This window comes from Teleopsis dalmanni, chromosome 1, assembly GCF_002237135.1.
Source record: "Teleopsis dalmanni isolate 2A chromosome 1, ASM223713v2, whole genome shotgun sequence".
Lineage (NCBI taxonomy): Eukaryota > Metazoa > Arthropoda > Insecta > Diptera > Diopsidae > Teleopsis > Teleopsis dalmanni.
In genome coordinates, this window is record NC_051846.1 from 114,072,069 (window position 1) to 114,087,891 (window position 15,823).

The 15,823-nt window shown below is 32.1% G+C and overlaps 1 protein-coding gene across 2 annotated transcripts; it reads left to right on the forward strand.

Moving 5' to 3' along the window:
* The first annotated feature begins 47 nt into the window (after nucleotides 1-47).
* Nucleotides 48-11,195, forward strand: LOC119662717. Of its 2 annotated transcripts, none has more exons than XM_038072426.1 (3): nucleotides 48-364; nucleotides 9,830-9,989; nucleotides 10,042-11,195. In XM_038072426.1, the coding sequence occupies exons 1-3, from the start codon at nucleotides 169-171 to the stop codon at nucleotides 10,763-10,765; spliced, it is 1,080 nt and encodes a 359-aa protein (XP_037928354.1). In that variant the 5' UTR covers nucleotides 48-168; the 3' UTR covers nucleotides 10,766-11,195. The 2 variants fall into 2 exon arrangements, with proteins under 2 accessions (XP_037928354.1, XP_037928344.1); XM_038072416.1 differs by lacking the exon at nucleotides 48-364 and adding an exon at nucleotides 1,157-1,719 and having other exon boundaries at nucleotides 10,042-11,179.
* Nucleotides 11,196-15,823: the final 4,628 nt, after the last annotated feature.

Genomic DNA, 15,823 nt, shown 5'->3' on the forward strand with positions numbered 1-15,823 from the left:
CAGTTGCCTTTCAAGTCTCTTTTGTTTTTATCCGCAGTTTCTATTTGATTTTCCATCTAATAAAGATCAACAAACAGTCGTAACAAAAAATACTTTTTGTGTGCAAGACTTTTTTCGAAGAAACTTGAGTTGATTTAGTGAAGTAAATTAAAATCTGAATAGTTTAAAATGAATTTTAAACCTGAATTAGCACATCCGAATATTTTAAGTTCTATTAAATTAATTCGACTGGTGCGTTCTTACCCAGTACTTTATGTTGAAGGCTACACTGACAAAAATAAAAAAGATGCCGCATGGGTACAAATATATCAAGAGTTTTTCCCAGATTATTTATCATCAAGTGATTATCAGAAAAAAGCAATTGGTGAGTACATTTGCATACAAAAACTTCATTAATAACTGATTGTGTAATGAGAAACATTTATGCTTATAAACCTTCAATGAACGATGTAAGTTATTAATTATATTTGTTAAATGCATTTTTATATGCAACTCTATTGTATTAAACATTTACTATATATAGTCAAATAAAATAAATAAATATCTCGATATTAAAGAATTATTATTATTAATTATATCACTTTTTGACGTGCTGTAGTAAATTTGGAATAATTTCAATAAAAGGCAATACAAATTTTACAATTTTTCATCACAATTTACTTGTATTACACAGCTCGCAAATTTAAAATGTATTTCGTGTGTTTTGTACCGTTTCATGTTAGGGGTTGATTGAAGATGCTTCGTGCAAATAAATAGTCGACCGTGTTTTGATATAACCTAGCTATATACTTTATTTTATTTTTATAAAACTCTTTTATAAATCAAGACAGAAAATACAGCGTAAGTCACGGCACATAGCCTTCAACAAATTAGTTTAGCTGATCAGATGTGCACACGTACCTAAATTTCTCTCGATATAGTTTGATATATCAACAAACAGTCGTACGCATAAATTTATCGATATATTACAGTTGCACTTCGATTAAGGCCGATTGGAGCTCTTACTATGCATTTAAAACGAAATCAATCTGAAATAATAATTTCATAATAATTTTTATAATAATAATTTTTTAACATAAATCATTAAAAAAATACAATTCTATTATTTTAACTATTATTGGAAGAATTCTACTAAATTATAACTAAATGGGATGAAATGTTGAAATTTAGTTAACATTTGCTTATATTTTTTCCGTGTATTTGTCATTTTATTTTCAACGCTTGTTAGTTCGCCCGCACTGGCGAAAATTTTTGTTGAGGCAGCAAGTATTGATGTTCGCTACAATGGCCGCGGTGCGCAGTGAGCATTGGCGAATGCTGCTTGTGAAAATGAGATGCATATAGTTTTTTGCAGTCTTCGCTGTAAATTGTGCTGTGGTGAAGGAAGATTTGTAGTGTACGCGTTTATTTTGGTTGCTGGTTGCTGGTCGCTGGTATTAAAGTGTAGTAGCGTTTTGTGTATTGGTGTGTAATTTTCTAGCTCTGTAAGGAGTATTGACTACAAAATGAAAAATAAAAGTAAATCTGGTTCCAAAACTGAGTTCTTAGAAGTAAATTGTGTGAAATTAATTCAGTTAGTACGTAGCAATGAAGTTCTTTATAAAAGTGACAATAGCTTGTACAACGATAAAATTTATAGAGAAAAAGTATGGGAACGTATCTATGCTACTTTGTTTCCAAAATATTCTTCAATGGACGAAAAAACGAAGGAAATTGTTGGTGAGTAGATTTTGCTTCATTATTGATGTGAGACTATCAAGACAATATATTTAACCAATTAATGGTAGAAGTAGATCTCCGTAACTAATCCCAGGTTATTGCTTAAGTTTTATATGCTTTTTGCAAAGCGTAGGTTTGCATTTTATGTGAAAACATTTAATTAACGCATACGCGTAAATATGGGGGTAAATTAGGTTTCACTGCTCTTGGAATATTCTGAGAAAACAATGTATATTAAGTTGCATTATTTTACTAAAATGCGGAGCTTATAACATCATATATAAATATCTAAATATAAGAATTGAGCTGATTTATGGAAAAATTTTAGTTTGCTAATATTTTTTTAACATATTTATTTTAGTTATCAGAAATAATTACTTTTCTTAAAAGTTTTCTACGTTCCTGCATAACGTTTATTTTTCAAAAATGAGTTTTTACGTTTATGACGTATGTACATACTTTCAGCGGTTAAAAAAAATAATTCGTCATTAACTTAATTTTTATAAAATGTTGCAACAACGACAAAACGCAACAGAAAAATGTAAAAAAAAAAAAATAATGGAATTTTCAACTATTGTGCTCTGTTTTTTGTTTATATTGTTTTTACTGCGAAAATTTAAACTTAAAATAACAAAATATCAATTCTATTGCGGAACAACAAAATATGAAGCAAAAAAAGTATTCGTCATTTATAAGCAGACTACAATTTTGGTAAGATAAAACAGGAAAGTCCCATTTTTTATTTTCTATGAAGAAAGCAGGGTTTGACTCCTTGATATGAAGTGTTTTGTGCGTTGAAATTTTAACGTTTTCAAAATGAACCGTAAGCGGAAAAAGGTTTCTGATGAAATTAAAATAATTATAAATATTAGGGGTATTAGGGGTATTCACTCTCTCTGGCAAGGAACACGAAATGCAATAATGCAAAATAGTAAATAGACCAAGAACTACTGTTCAATATATTATTAAAAAGTGGAAAAAACAAAGTCAGTCGAAAATTAGTAGTTTTGTAAAGCGAATGAGCGGTGGTTAGTACCAAAAATTCCCAAAACAAATGCAACGATTCTTTGCAACAACGTTCAGGAATATTTTGAGAAGAAGCTACACCACAAACCATTCAAAATTCTATTTAAATTTGAAAGAACTGCACGAAAGTAACCATTTATGGAATTTAAAGAATTACTAAATATCAATCTAAATTTAATATAAAAAATTTTTAATTTTCGGTTTTGTTCCAAATTTATCAAATTAAATAGTGGATTTATTTAAAGCTCTCTCGAAATGATTTGAAACATCTAGATTCTTAAAAAACTTAAGCATTGCTTAAGTGCAAATACGTTTTCCAACAATGTTATTAAATTATTAAATTTATTATTAAGTGTATAAAATAAACACGCAGCGAAACATTACACAAAATGGCACAGCATATACATATGCACATATTAACAAAAATGTAAATTAAGTAAAAACATAATTAACGTTAACAAGACATGACTGAATCATTTTGATTTCCTATCTTTTTATTATTTCTACTTAAATATTTATTTATTATTTGTGAGTTAACACTAAAATTAATTTTAAAGTTAACTAAGAATAAGGAACTGAGCTTATATATTCGCCCTAGTGTGCTTAAATAAAGTTTCCAGATTTTGCTCGACACACTAATTTTATAAGCTTGAATTGATTTGAAGGGGGAATAGCAAAAAAACTATTAATTTTGCATGTTGACCAGAGAGATGCAAAGATTATCGTGTACGTAAGAGAAGACATTCAAAATCAAAAGTCTCGAAAATCAGGTTTTTGTAATTGTATCGTTTCCTTTGTTTGAATTAAGTTCAACTTAGAAATTTGGTAAAGTTAGAATAAAAATTCATCGAAGAACTTGGTTCCCATCTTTCTAGCGGGAACCAATCATACAACTTCATATAATTTTATTGAAATTGGTTAAGTGAATTCACATATTAGCGTGTACGTGAATTTACTAAAATATTTTTATATAATAAGACTAGAAAAAATTATTTTTATTTTGAAATATAAATTAAAAGTATTTCAACATTAGTTTCAAATTAAATAAATATTTATAATAAATGGGTTACATATTATACAATAAAATTTTTAGTATCCTTATAAATTAGTTTAATAAGGAAATTAATAAGGATTGCATTCTGTTATTAAATAAAGAATGTTGCCTTAATTGTTAAAAATTGTTAAATAGTAAACCTTTGTTTTACTAATACAACAACAACCATGTTGGTATGTATGGTAACCATGCTAAAATTACAATTATGTTGTTGACTACTATACATTCTGTCAAGAAAGTACCTTTAATCGACCATTTAAAAAGTTGGCTTAAAGGGATTGTCGAAATGTTTTTTGTTGGCAACACTCTTTTTTCTCTTCTCTTTTCAACACTTACGCTTAATTTTAACAATACATGTTATTTAGAATCCGGGGTCTATTTCTCAACTGTGCAAACTGAAGTGTACACAAAAATTTGGTTATATTTTGATTTGCTATTCTTCGACTCTGAATATTGAGTTTATCTTTCAAAAAGTATATACTTTTGTCAAGTTTGATTCAATGTCAATTTGGCAGTGAGTTTTTTAAAAAATAGGAAATTTTGTATTATTTTTTCACAGGTTTTAAAAATGAAAAAAGGTAAAAGTCAAGCGAGAAGCAAAAGTTTGTACTCGAAAATCAATAGGCGTTTTTGGTGGCTGAGAAGTGTGGCTAGCAAGTGTGCTAGCCTATATTCGCTTAGCGGGACATTGGCATCAGTGTTGCAATCTGTCAAGTGTTATGTTTTGGCAAATAGTAAATCTTGCATATGTACACATAATGCAAGCAAATTACATTTCTTATAAAAATAAATAAATAATATAAATTGAAAATTAAAATGAATACAGAATTAATAGGAATGGTAAAAATGTTGGAAATTTTAAAATAAAACACTGAATACATATGATTGCAATGTTATTTGGAATTTCCAATGAAATTTCACAATAGTTAGCTTATTGCGTTGTCAATACTATTTTCTTTACTGGCCGAAGTGTGTGCCCAGTAAACAACTACTAGCCTAGATATACAAAATAATGTTGTTGTTTTGCGTACATTTCGGTCAGTATAAGCAAGTATAGACCCGCAACTTGTTGTTTATTGCCATACGTGCGAGCCACTGAAAACGCCTAAAATAATATTTGACCAATCAAGCAATGCAAAATTTCTGGGCCTGTATTTGGAAAATGTACATGGAAAATGCACATTTTGAACAAAAAAAAAATCCATTAGGATACAATATTGTTGCCGGTTTTGGCTTTAGTATCGTTAGAAAATATACTTCTTTTATACAAAAGTGCGCTAAAACCGGTATAGACCTACGACACCTTACTATGAAGAACAGCCTCAACATTCAACACCAATATTCTTCAAAGATTTCAGTCTAAGACTATATGCTAAATGGTACGAAACTAACATTCAAATCCATCGTGAGATATTTCCGACAGAACTTAAAACATAGCCAAATAATTCCATGAACAAATACTGATTCATCCCAACACTCTTGCTTCGAGCTTTTAACGTCCTCTAAGTTTTTACAAGGCTGAAAAGAAAAACGCCTTTCTATATTATATAGTGAAATCTTAATATTTAAATGAGTTTTCGCTTTCTCAGAGAGGGTGATTTTCATAAGATTACAAACCCGAGCTAGAAATCTATCTTGCATACAATGCTACGCACCTGCCGAAAATGCACTTTTTCCATTAAGGTGAAATTTTTCAACATTCTTGAAAAAGCTACTTCATATGTTCAGCGAGACGATATACTAATTGTCATGGGTTACTTCAACGCCCAAGTTGACGTTGAAAACACGGGCCTAGAAGGCTGTATGGGCAAACATGGCATCGGCAGAAAAACAGAAAACGGTTCAAGATTTACTGGAATGTGCGCAACGAACAACTTAGGTATATGAGGGACAATATTTTCGCACAAGCGCATCATAAAATCACATGGGTATTGCCAGACCATAGAACTGAAAATCAAATAGACTACATCACCATCTAAGAAATAGCGTTGATTTCTACTGGATGTACGGAATTGCAGAGGAGCGGATATTTTCAGCAATCATCACCTAATCACCGCCGACATCCGACTAAAAATGTGATAACAAAACCAAAACACCAAAGAAAATTAATGTCCAAAACCCTGAAAATCCCAGCATTATTACGGGATATACCGATCAGTTAAAATCGTTACTAAAGTCAACAAGTACCGAAGAGCGCAATGAAATGGCAAACTGTCAAGAACATCTTCACTGATGCCGCTAAGGACCAAATTGGGTTCTATAATCGTTCACGCCAACAATGGATATCAGATGAAACGTGATTCTCATAAGGGTGTGTCGCAAAAGACACGAGGATGCCAGTTGCCGGATACTGTAAGAGAAATGTCTAGGCGACACAATACTCATAAAATCAGACGTTCGACAGGGTTGCGTAATGTCGCCGATGCTGTTCAACATTGTCCTGGACGTAGTCTTGGCAGAGGCATTGGGTCAAGGTGGCGGAATAACATGGGGTCTTCAAGATATCTTGAATGATCTCGATTACGCCGATGGCTTGTGTCTGTTTTCACACAGATATAGTGACATGTCTTGTAACCTAAATCGTTTAGTAACTACGGTATACAGAGCGTGACTTAAAATCAATGTTGCCAAAACAAAAGTTATGCGCATTAATGCCATCGTCCAAGATCATTTTATTATTAACAACTGCTGTCTTGAGGATGTAGTCTTTCTGCTATCTTGGAAGCATCATATTAACAAATGGTTGATCCAGTGCTGATATAAAGAACCGTATTAAGAAGGCAAAACAAACGTTTGGTCGTTTAAATGAAGTCTGGAGATCATCTCAGTTATCGCGCCGAACTAAAATACGAATATTTAACTCCAACATAAAATCTTGTTTCCTATATAGTTGTCAATCTTGGAATGCTGAGGCAAACCGCATCAATGCACTACAAGTTTCGTAAATCAGTCCTTACGCAAAATTGTTGATATATTTTGGCCAAATACAATTCCAAATGAACGTTAATGGTCTTTAACTCAACAAACACCTATAAGAACCGAAATCAAAAAATACAACTGGGACTGCGTCGGTTTCACTTTGCGTAGACCGACTGGTGACACCACAAGAATGGCGATTGAGTGGAAACCGATGGGTAGCAAAAGAAGGGGCAGATCTGCACACACATGGAAAAGCTGGGGACAGTTGAAGCTACTAGTCAACAATCGTACCGAATGGAAGATTTATGTTGCGGCCCTATGCTTTTCCTAGGATTTAAAGGATTCAATATATTAAATTGAGTTGCTGTCCACAGCGAGATATACCTTAATTATAAATTATTATATTTTTCAAAAAATTGTAAAATATTTTTACTATACATTTTGGCAAACTATATGTTATTTATATGATATTTTAATGCTTGCAGAGAAGACTCACTTAGGCTGAGAAAATACTGTGTACTATGAAATTAATTTTAAGTACGGATATAATAGTTTTTTTTTTTTGGAAAGGAGACTTTTTGGCAAACTTAAATAAATGGTTATGCAATGGACACCAGATAAAAATAATTCCAAAATATACCTATATTTGAGTAGTACTTAATCTATAAGTTCATGTCTCTCACCGTTAGCGATAGATACTTAATGTACAAGTCAAATAAAATATTGTAGATAATGAATGCACAATGTACATATATTTAGAATATATTTTTTGTTTTTTTTTTTAAATCTTCCCTTTATTTATACAACTGCCAAGATTTGGCATGTAGTATATATTTTTACATAGTGAAAATTAAAATAATAATTCAAATCAATATTAAGAATTACATGTATAAACTATTAAAAATAAATAATAAAAACTTGTTTTAGTTTAATAGTATTAGATAAATATAAGTTTTAGTAGAAGTAGATGAGTCAATTAATAGATTAGTACTGTACTATGAACATAGTAAATAGTTATGAATTATTTTATTGCTAGTTCTGATTGATATAAGCGTTTCAATCATCTATTATATGTGGCTTCGTTATTTGGTAGCTGCCTCATTGCTGGGTTAGGATGGGAAAGTAATCTATCCGAGTGATTTTTACTATTTTTTCGTATTTGTAGGTTAGATTTGCATGCTGTGCCCCATATTTTGGCTCCATATTTCCAAATTGGAGCCATTATCATTTTATATATATTAGAAGTTTGTTTTCCACTGTCAGTTTTGATTTTAGCAGAGTAGCCAGTATAATTGTCCAAAGCGACGCTTAGTTCGTGTAGATGATATGTACTGTTTTAGTTGTATTTATTTGAACTCCCCATTTGTCGAACCATTCCAGCGTTGCGTTTAAGTAATTCTGCAAGTTGTTTGTGGATTTGTTAAAGTTTATATCAGCTGCAATTAAAGCTGTATCGTCTGCAAAAGTTGCTATCAAACTTTGAGGATCAGAAGGTATCGGGATATTAGCAGTGTATAGCAGGTAGAGTAATGGACCTTATACGCTTCCTTGAGGCACACCAGCTTTCATTTGTTTAAGTTTGGAGATTGAGTCTTTGTACTTTACATAAAAGTACCATATGTATTTTGGAGATAGCTCTTTATTACGAGGTAAAAGTTTGTTGGAACTAGCTGGGACAATTTGGTTAGGAGACCTTCATGCCAAACGCTGTCAAAGGCCTTTACAATGTCTAGATATACCGCAGAGGAAAATTGTGTTGTGTCAATATCACTTATTTTATTTACAACTCTGTGGACTTGTTGTATAGTCAAATATTTTTTTCAAAAACCGATGGTGGTCAGGAATAAGTTTATCTTTGTGGAGATTCTCTCTAGTCTTCTTAAAAGTATTTTTTCAAACAATTTTGACATAACTGGTAATAGACTAACTGGTCTGTATGAGCTTGTTAGAGTTATGTCTTCATTTGGTTTGGGTATAGTTATTACTAAAATACCTAAAGTTAAGAGCGCAATTAAACACATTTCTCAGATATACAAGTGCTTGTCCACCATATCTCGGTGATTTTTTTAATTTGATATTCTATTTTATAGTATTTTTAATCTCTGTTATAGAAACTTTCTTTATTTCAATATTTCCAATAGAGCTCTGTGCTACGTCGCTAGTACAAAAATTAAATTGATTCTTTTGTTGATTCGATTATTTCTTAAAACCACTGATGATGAGTACTTGGCAATATTCGAAGTATCGTTGTATGTTCAGCCAAAATTTCAATAAAATTAAATTAATTTTTGTGTTTGTCCTTTCTTTCTTTCTTTGCTATTCAAAAACCATCTAAATTAAAAATGTTTATCTTAAATTTCATCTGATGACATTTTCAAGTCGCTTTTTTTCTTCTAGTAATTAGTAAATTTCTGCCACACCTTTCAAGGATGTTAAGAAAATGTGTATTTTGTATGCACAGGAACGAAATATTGGTGATCGCAAATGGGAATTGTTATCACCTTGGGAATGTTCACCAACGAAAAGTTGATTTCGTTAGCCGTGAAATCGGTATGGATAATAATATCTCTGGTAACTATCGCCATACCACTAATCTACTATCGAAATGTTGATTTCGTTAGTAATAAAAAATCAATAGAAATATATATTTCTATTAAAAAAAGAATAGAAATGGGAATTTCTATTCTTGATGTTTCAGCACGTATGTTTTGAGCGACCTGTCGTCTAGCTCATTACCTTGCAATATGCATCGATTGCATTTTTGTCTCGCCTTTCATATCGGCACTATTGTTTGTTAGTGCAACTGATTTTATTATTGTTATGTTGTTATTTGAGTTCTTGTTATTGTTTTCAATTTGATGGTGGATTTTAATTATTTTTGTTATCGATTTTATTATTATTGTTTTATAAATGTGACTTAAAATTTTGTTACTAAAATTGTATGTTACAGACCTGTAAGTCTTTTGGCTCAATTATCCAAAATGCTTCTGTCAAATATGCTGTTAAGTTTTTACTTCCGTTTTATTGTTATTAAAATAATATTATACATATTTAATGAAATGTAGACTTAAAAAAAATAACATATTATTAAAAATTATCATTTTGTACCAGGATCAAGCGTACGAAGACGTTGGAAGACGTTGCGAGATTCAATAGCACGCGAAGTTAAAAAGAACGCAACGGTTGAAAATTATATACGTAAAAAGGAGAGTCCAATTATTGCTGAATTAGAGTTCCTTATACCACACATTAAGAGTTCACATTGTGCCAGGTAACGGTTTCGAGTATAAAATAATTTATTTTTTAATTATTCTTTTTATTAGACTTGCTGAAGAGCTTGGTTTACGAGATACTGCTAATTATTCGTATGAAACCGAAGATCCCGAAGATGAAGAGTCAAGTAGACTAATTGACCTAACTGAGGATTATGACATTAAACCAGATATTAAAATGGATGCATCGTATGAAGCATTTGGTAATAGTGTAGATGAATCCACTGATATATATCTCGCAGATGCACTTATACCTGCAGTTCAAATGAATGTATCAGATGCTATTTTTAAGGAATCAACAAATAAAGACTTAGACCAATCACAAAATACAGTCAGTTCAAATATAAATACGACAATTTCTTCACCAGTAATATGTAGTAATCCTACTTCAAGCCAAAGTGTCTTAAACAGTTGGAACACCGAATACTGCGCTGTAGCGCAGTATAAAGAAGGTGAATTTATGAATTCCACGGTACTTTGTCCTAGCCCCATAAATGAAGAAAAACACGTTGACGATAATAAAACTTCAGTACAACAGAAGAAACGTCCTCGGTTGGAACATGAAGAATCAACGGAACTACAAGCAAAGATTTTACAGTTGCTTACCAATTTAGAGCGCAGAGAAATGAACGAACAGCGAGCAGAAAAAGACAATCAAGATGAAGATCGGATGTTTTTACTCTCTTTGGTTTCAGACATAAAACGAGTGCCTCCTTCAAAAAAAATGTTGATTAAAGCTGAAATTGTTACAGCTATTGCACGTGCCATTCCATAAACACATTTTTTTAACTACCTAATAAGTCATGAATTATCAGATTGTTATTCTGTGCTTAACTAATTATGCTAGAAATGAGTTAAGCAGTCAAATTATTTATATGTTATGGCGTTTGTAAAATACTATACACATACATTTATAAAATCTCATCACATTTCTATAGCAAAAATCGTTTCTTATAATGGAAATCGTTTTATAAATTCGGAAATTTGTTAGCATATGTGCAGAAACCGTCGAATATTCGGCATATTTAACGGATAGAATTCTTTGTTCCATATCGTCTTAGATTAAAATTTTAAATGTGGTGATTGATAATTACATCAATTATATTAAGCAGCTGAAAAGCGAAAATAATTCAATTTATGTGTGTATGCATTTATTTTACAAAAATGTGACCAATGTAAAAGGGATTTAAATACTACTAAATTTATTTTCATTTTAGTCGAACCCAAAAAATTACTTAGTCTGATATTATATGTGTCATTGCCTATTGAGACAGGATACAAAATAAAATGAAATAAACAAAATGTTTCAAAAATACATATAACATATAGGAGTTAGGAATACATATATAGTTAGCGACCGTGAGAGAAGACGAAATCCAGCCTTTACGTAACAATCTTGCATTTTTTACACACATTTAGTTGTTATGAAACTAAGCTACGGGAGCATGGTTTTCAAGAGGTATTAAAAAATCTGAAAGTTTTTTTGCAAGAATATTCAATTTTTGCCAGAGCAGATAATAATTTTAATAATCCTGAAAATAGTCCTTTTAACCTGAGGTTGAATATGAATGTGCAGTGGTATGGGTCTTAAGAGAAACTCAGAAGTTGCTATCGGAAGGACCTGGAAAATGAAAGTCAAAAATAAACTGCCTTTTTCAACTTCATCCTTTATTTTTGAATTGATTGTTATATTACATCGCTCAATAAGTCGTACGACTGACACATAGATGGCGCTACCATTGTTAAATCCATATGACGTTTATGAAGTACCAACCTTCAAAAGGCTATGTGTAAAATTTCATGACATTTCGATTAGTCAGGAAAAAGTGACAGGCGCTTAAGTGAAGCTACTTTTGTTATTTTCAAAACAATGGATTCAAAACAATTTCGTGTGTTAAATTATCATTGCTTCTTGATGAAAAAAAATACTGTACAAACTCAGCAATGGCTTCAAAAGTGTTATTCGGACTCTGCTCCATCGAAAAGAACCATTTGTTATTGGTTTGCTGAATTTAAACGTAGTCGTACAGACACCGATGATGGTGAACGTTCTGGTCGTCCAATTGAGATGGTTACTCCAGAAAATATCAAAAAAGTCGAGAAATTGGTTATATGTGATCGTAAATTGAAATTTCGTGAGATAGCTGAGACCGTAAAGATATCAGAAGGTAATGTGTTTACAATTATGCATGAACATTTCACCATGAGAAAGCTCTTTTCAAAGTGGGTGCCGCGTTTACCCACAGTCCAACAAAAACAACAACATGTTGGTGATTCAGAGCGGTGTTTGGCCATGTTTACACGTAATAAATCAGATTTTTTCCGTCGATATGTGACAATGGATGAAACATGGATTCATCACTTCACTCCGGAATCAAAACGATCATCATCTGAGTGGCATCGAGAAGGTAGAGAAGCGTTGGAATGATTGTATTGCCCGTAAAGAAGATTATATTGATGAGTAAAATCGATTTTTGGCAGAAGAAATTTATTTTTCTTAGTTAGTCAGACGATATATTGAGTGATGTGTTAATTTTAATTTTTAATAGATTTCTTTACACTATTGACCCTAACACACACGTTTGAAGTTTTTTGTACGTCGATTGCCCATCTAATCCAATCATTTTGGGAATGGGGTGGCGAACTTATAAAAAAACCCCGCAAAGAGGTATAGTTTTATGCAAACGGCACGGAAAAACTTAGATCCAGTATAGTTATTTTTCGAATTACTATCGCATATTTTTCACTGTCAACTCAGAAATTCAGATTCTACGATACTGGTTGAATCTAATTTTCGAGCTTACTCAATGAAAGTCAAAGTTGGTGAACGTAATGTTAACATGACAAGTCAATAGGTCGTATGATAAGTATCTTAAGATAATCTTTTGAATCAGCTTGCAAGTAAGCTTACACCAAATCAACACTGGTTTGATAGAACGCCGATTTAGGGCAGCTGAGAGTCAGGAGACGGAATTGCTACGTATGATGCTGAGGAGAAATACCGTCGAAGGTTTAATAGTAGCATGATAACACAAGTCTTACATGCGAAGACATGAAAGGCATATTGAATGAGGTACATTACAAGGAATATAAGAAAGGATTTGCTGCCAATGAAATTTTACGTGTTCTATAAAATGTACATGATCACATTAAATTTTTTACCAACTATGGAACTTTCAGATATGAGGAATAAATTTCATAAGCCTAGGATTGGCAAAACACAAGACTAGTTAGGTTGAATATTTCTCAAATATCTGATCCTTTTTCAGATAATTATTATTACGAAAAAATTTGAAGTTAAAGTTTTTTGCATCAATATTTTAATGCATTTAAAATACAATTTAAACAAAATTAAAAATGAGATATGGTACATTCATATGTTAATTAACGTTATTCAATAATTTAATCGATTGTTTTCGAAAGTTTTAAATATATAAAATAAAATTCACTTAAAAATCACTTGTTCTGCTGCATGGGCGATTCACTCTTTTTGCGAACGCTCCAGCGTATAGCAAAATAAATTAAACGAAGAATTATAATGAACTAAGATAAATCCAAATAATGAGTGTTCAGCGATGTCCATTAGCAATACAAAGTCAAAAACAGCTTAACGCCGAAAATCCAACTTAATTGAAAAAAATCACGACACTTTTTCACACCAAAACCTAGGTTGTGTATCTCACTCTTAGAGTGAACAATGCCGTACTTTACTGGTAAGCTTATCTCATACGCTCACGCTGATATTCTTTCCAACAAATCTAACAGCACATTCCTGCTCAACATCAACATGTACTATAAATAGCGTCACAGTAAACACCGCAAACTCGATATCTAACACCTTGAGTTCTACATTAAGCCACTATTCAGTACAAAAAACCAAAGTTCAAAAAGAAAGTTAGAAAAGAACTCGTTTTAGAAACAGTACTAGAAACAGAAGAAGAAACAGCTCAAGAAGAGACACAGCATCTCTCATAAATCTTTTGTTACAAGTAGAAAACAATTTTGAGCTAAAAGTTTTAAACAGTGAAAAAATAAAAATCCAAACGAAAACCATTGAGTCTTGATATGATAGTAAAGCAACTCGAATCGAAAAAAACTGAATTTTATACCTACAAGATGAACGAAGTTTTGAATTTATTTTGAGAAACATGCATTCGTCTGTCAGCACCTAGGACATAAAAACAGCTTTGTCGGAAATGGGTCATAAAGCTATAAACGTGTTTAATATGAAGCACAGAAAATCGAAAAAACCAATTCCTCTCTTCATTGTAGAACTTGAGCCTCATCAAAATAACAAGTAGATCTACCGTTCTCACGTTTGAGCCTCCTCGTCCTAAACGGGATGTGCCTCAATGAAGTCAAATGCGTCGTATACGAAGGAAACCATCCCGCAAACTATAACGGTTGTTCGACCTATAAACAGCTACAAACTGCGAAATTTCCAGCCCAAAGACCCAAACCAACATCAACTATAAACAAAGAAACTGACGAAGAAAAAGACAAAGCATATACCTAAAGTGCTCCCAAAAGAAGTTATAAAGGCGTGCTAGTGGAAATATCACCTGAATCACTTACCATTTCAAAATCTCCGGATACAATGAGCGAAATTATGTCCGACAGTGAATTAAATATAGTATTCTGGAATGCGAATATGTTATTAAAACACTGTTTAAAGCTACAAGAATTTTTAAAAGATCTCAAAGTAGACATCATGCTAATATCTGAAACAAGTTTCAGATATGGAACAGCTCATGGGCGAAGTGGCATTTAACTTAAAACAAATATATTACACAATGAATTGCAACAATATCGCACTGAAAAAATTCAAGCAACTAGCATTTTAACAATGAATTGGCGTGGCTCAATAATAACATCAGTATACTGTCCACCAAAACACGCAACTAAGACGGTAACATATAAAAAATCCTTTAGAACCCTAGATAACAGATTTGTTGCGGGATCCGATTTTAATCCTAAACACATTGAACACATTCTCGGCTTTCAACATCCAAAGGGCGATATATGCTTGCGGCAATAAGAAGCGAAAACCCTTCAACTATCTCGTCTGGAGAGCCAACTTATTGGCCAATGGATCCAAAAAAAAGACCATACTTGTTAGACTTCTGTATTACTAAAAGAGTGCAAAAAAACGACACGTTCTGTAAATCTAGCTTTAATCTTTCGTCAGACCACTCGCCAGTTTTAGAACGGTTAAAATCGATGATGCAACTTAAAGTTGAAAAATGCTATCTGCACAATAAATTAACCAACTGGGATACCTTTAGGCATACACTTAAGACATTACCTAATGTAAAAATGGCCCTTAAAACAGACGAAAAAATTGCGCTTGCAACCGAATATCTTATAAGGAGTATTCAAAAATCATCCTGGAGATCCACGCCTCCAAATATCCAAAAGCTCGCTACACCATTATGTAGTACGATTTAAGAACTTATTAGAACCAAAAAAGCACCGAGAAGGCGCTGACAACAAACCAAATCTCCAAAAGATAAAAGCTTTTCAATACCCTGATCAAAAGTCTAAAAGATCATCTGCAAGCGACCAGACATTTGGAAATACAAAGAAATCTCCAATGACTGGGCTTAACTACTATCACCAACTACTCACTCTGACCATCAGTCCATAGTTTTTATTCCTAACATTAATGAAGCCCCAAATAGTATAACTAAAGAGATTAGAGAGGTATTACAACAAACACACCAACTGGACCTTCTGGTACGATGATTCTCGATTTTCAACATAAAAGTCGAAATTAAAAAACTAAAAATTAATAAAGCACCCGGCTATGACTTAATTACTTCAAAAATATTAA

Bases quoted from the DNA above. Each gene is read 5' to 3' on its own strand.
- LOC119662717 (XM_038072416.1), top strand. From the start codon at position 1,506: ATGAAAAATAAAAGTAAATCTGGTTCCAAAACTGAGTTCTTAGAAGTA. The intron at 1,720-9,829 runs GTGAGTAGATTT...ATTTTGTACCAG, and splicing joins AAAAACGAAGGAAATTGTTG to GATCAAGCGTACGAAGACGT. The intron at 9,990-10,041 runs GTAACGGTTTCG...TCTTTTTATTAG, and splicing joins AAGAGTTCACATTGTGCCAG to ACTTGCTGAAGAGCTTGGTT.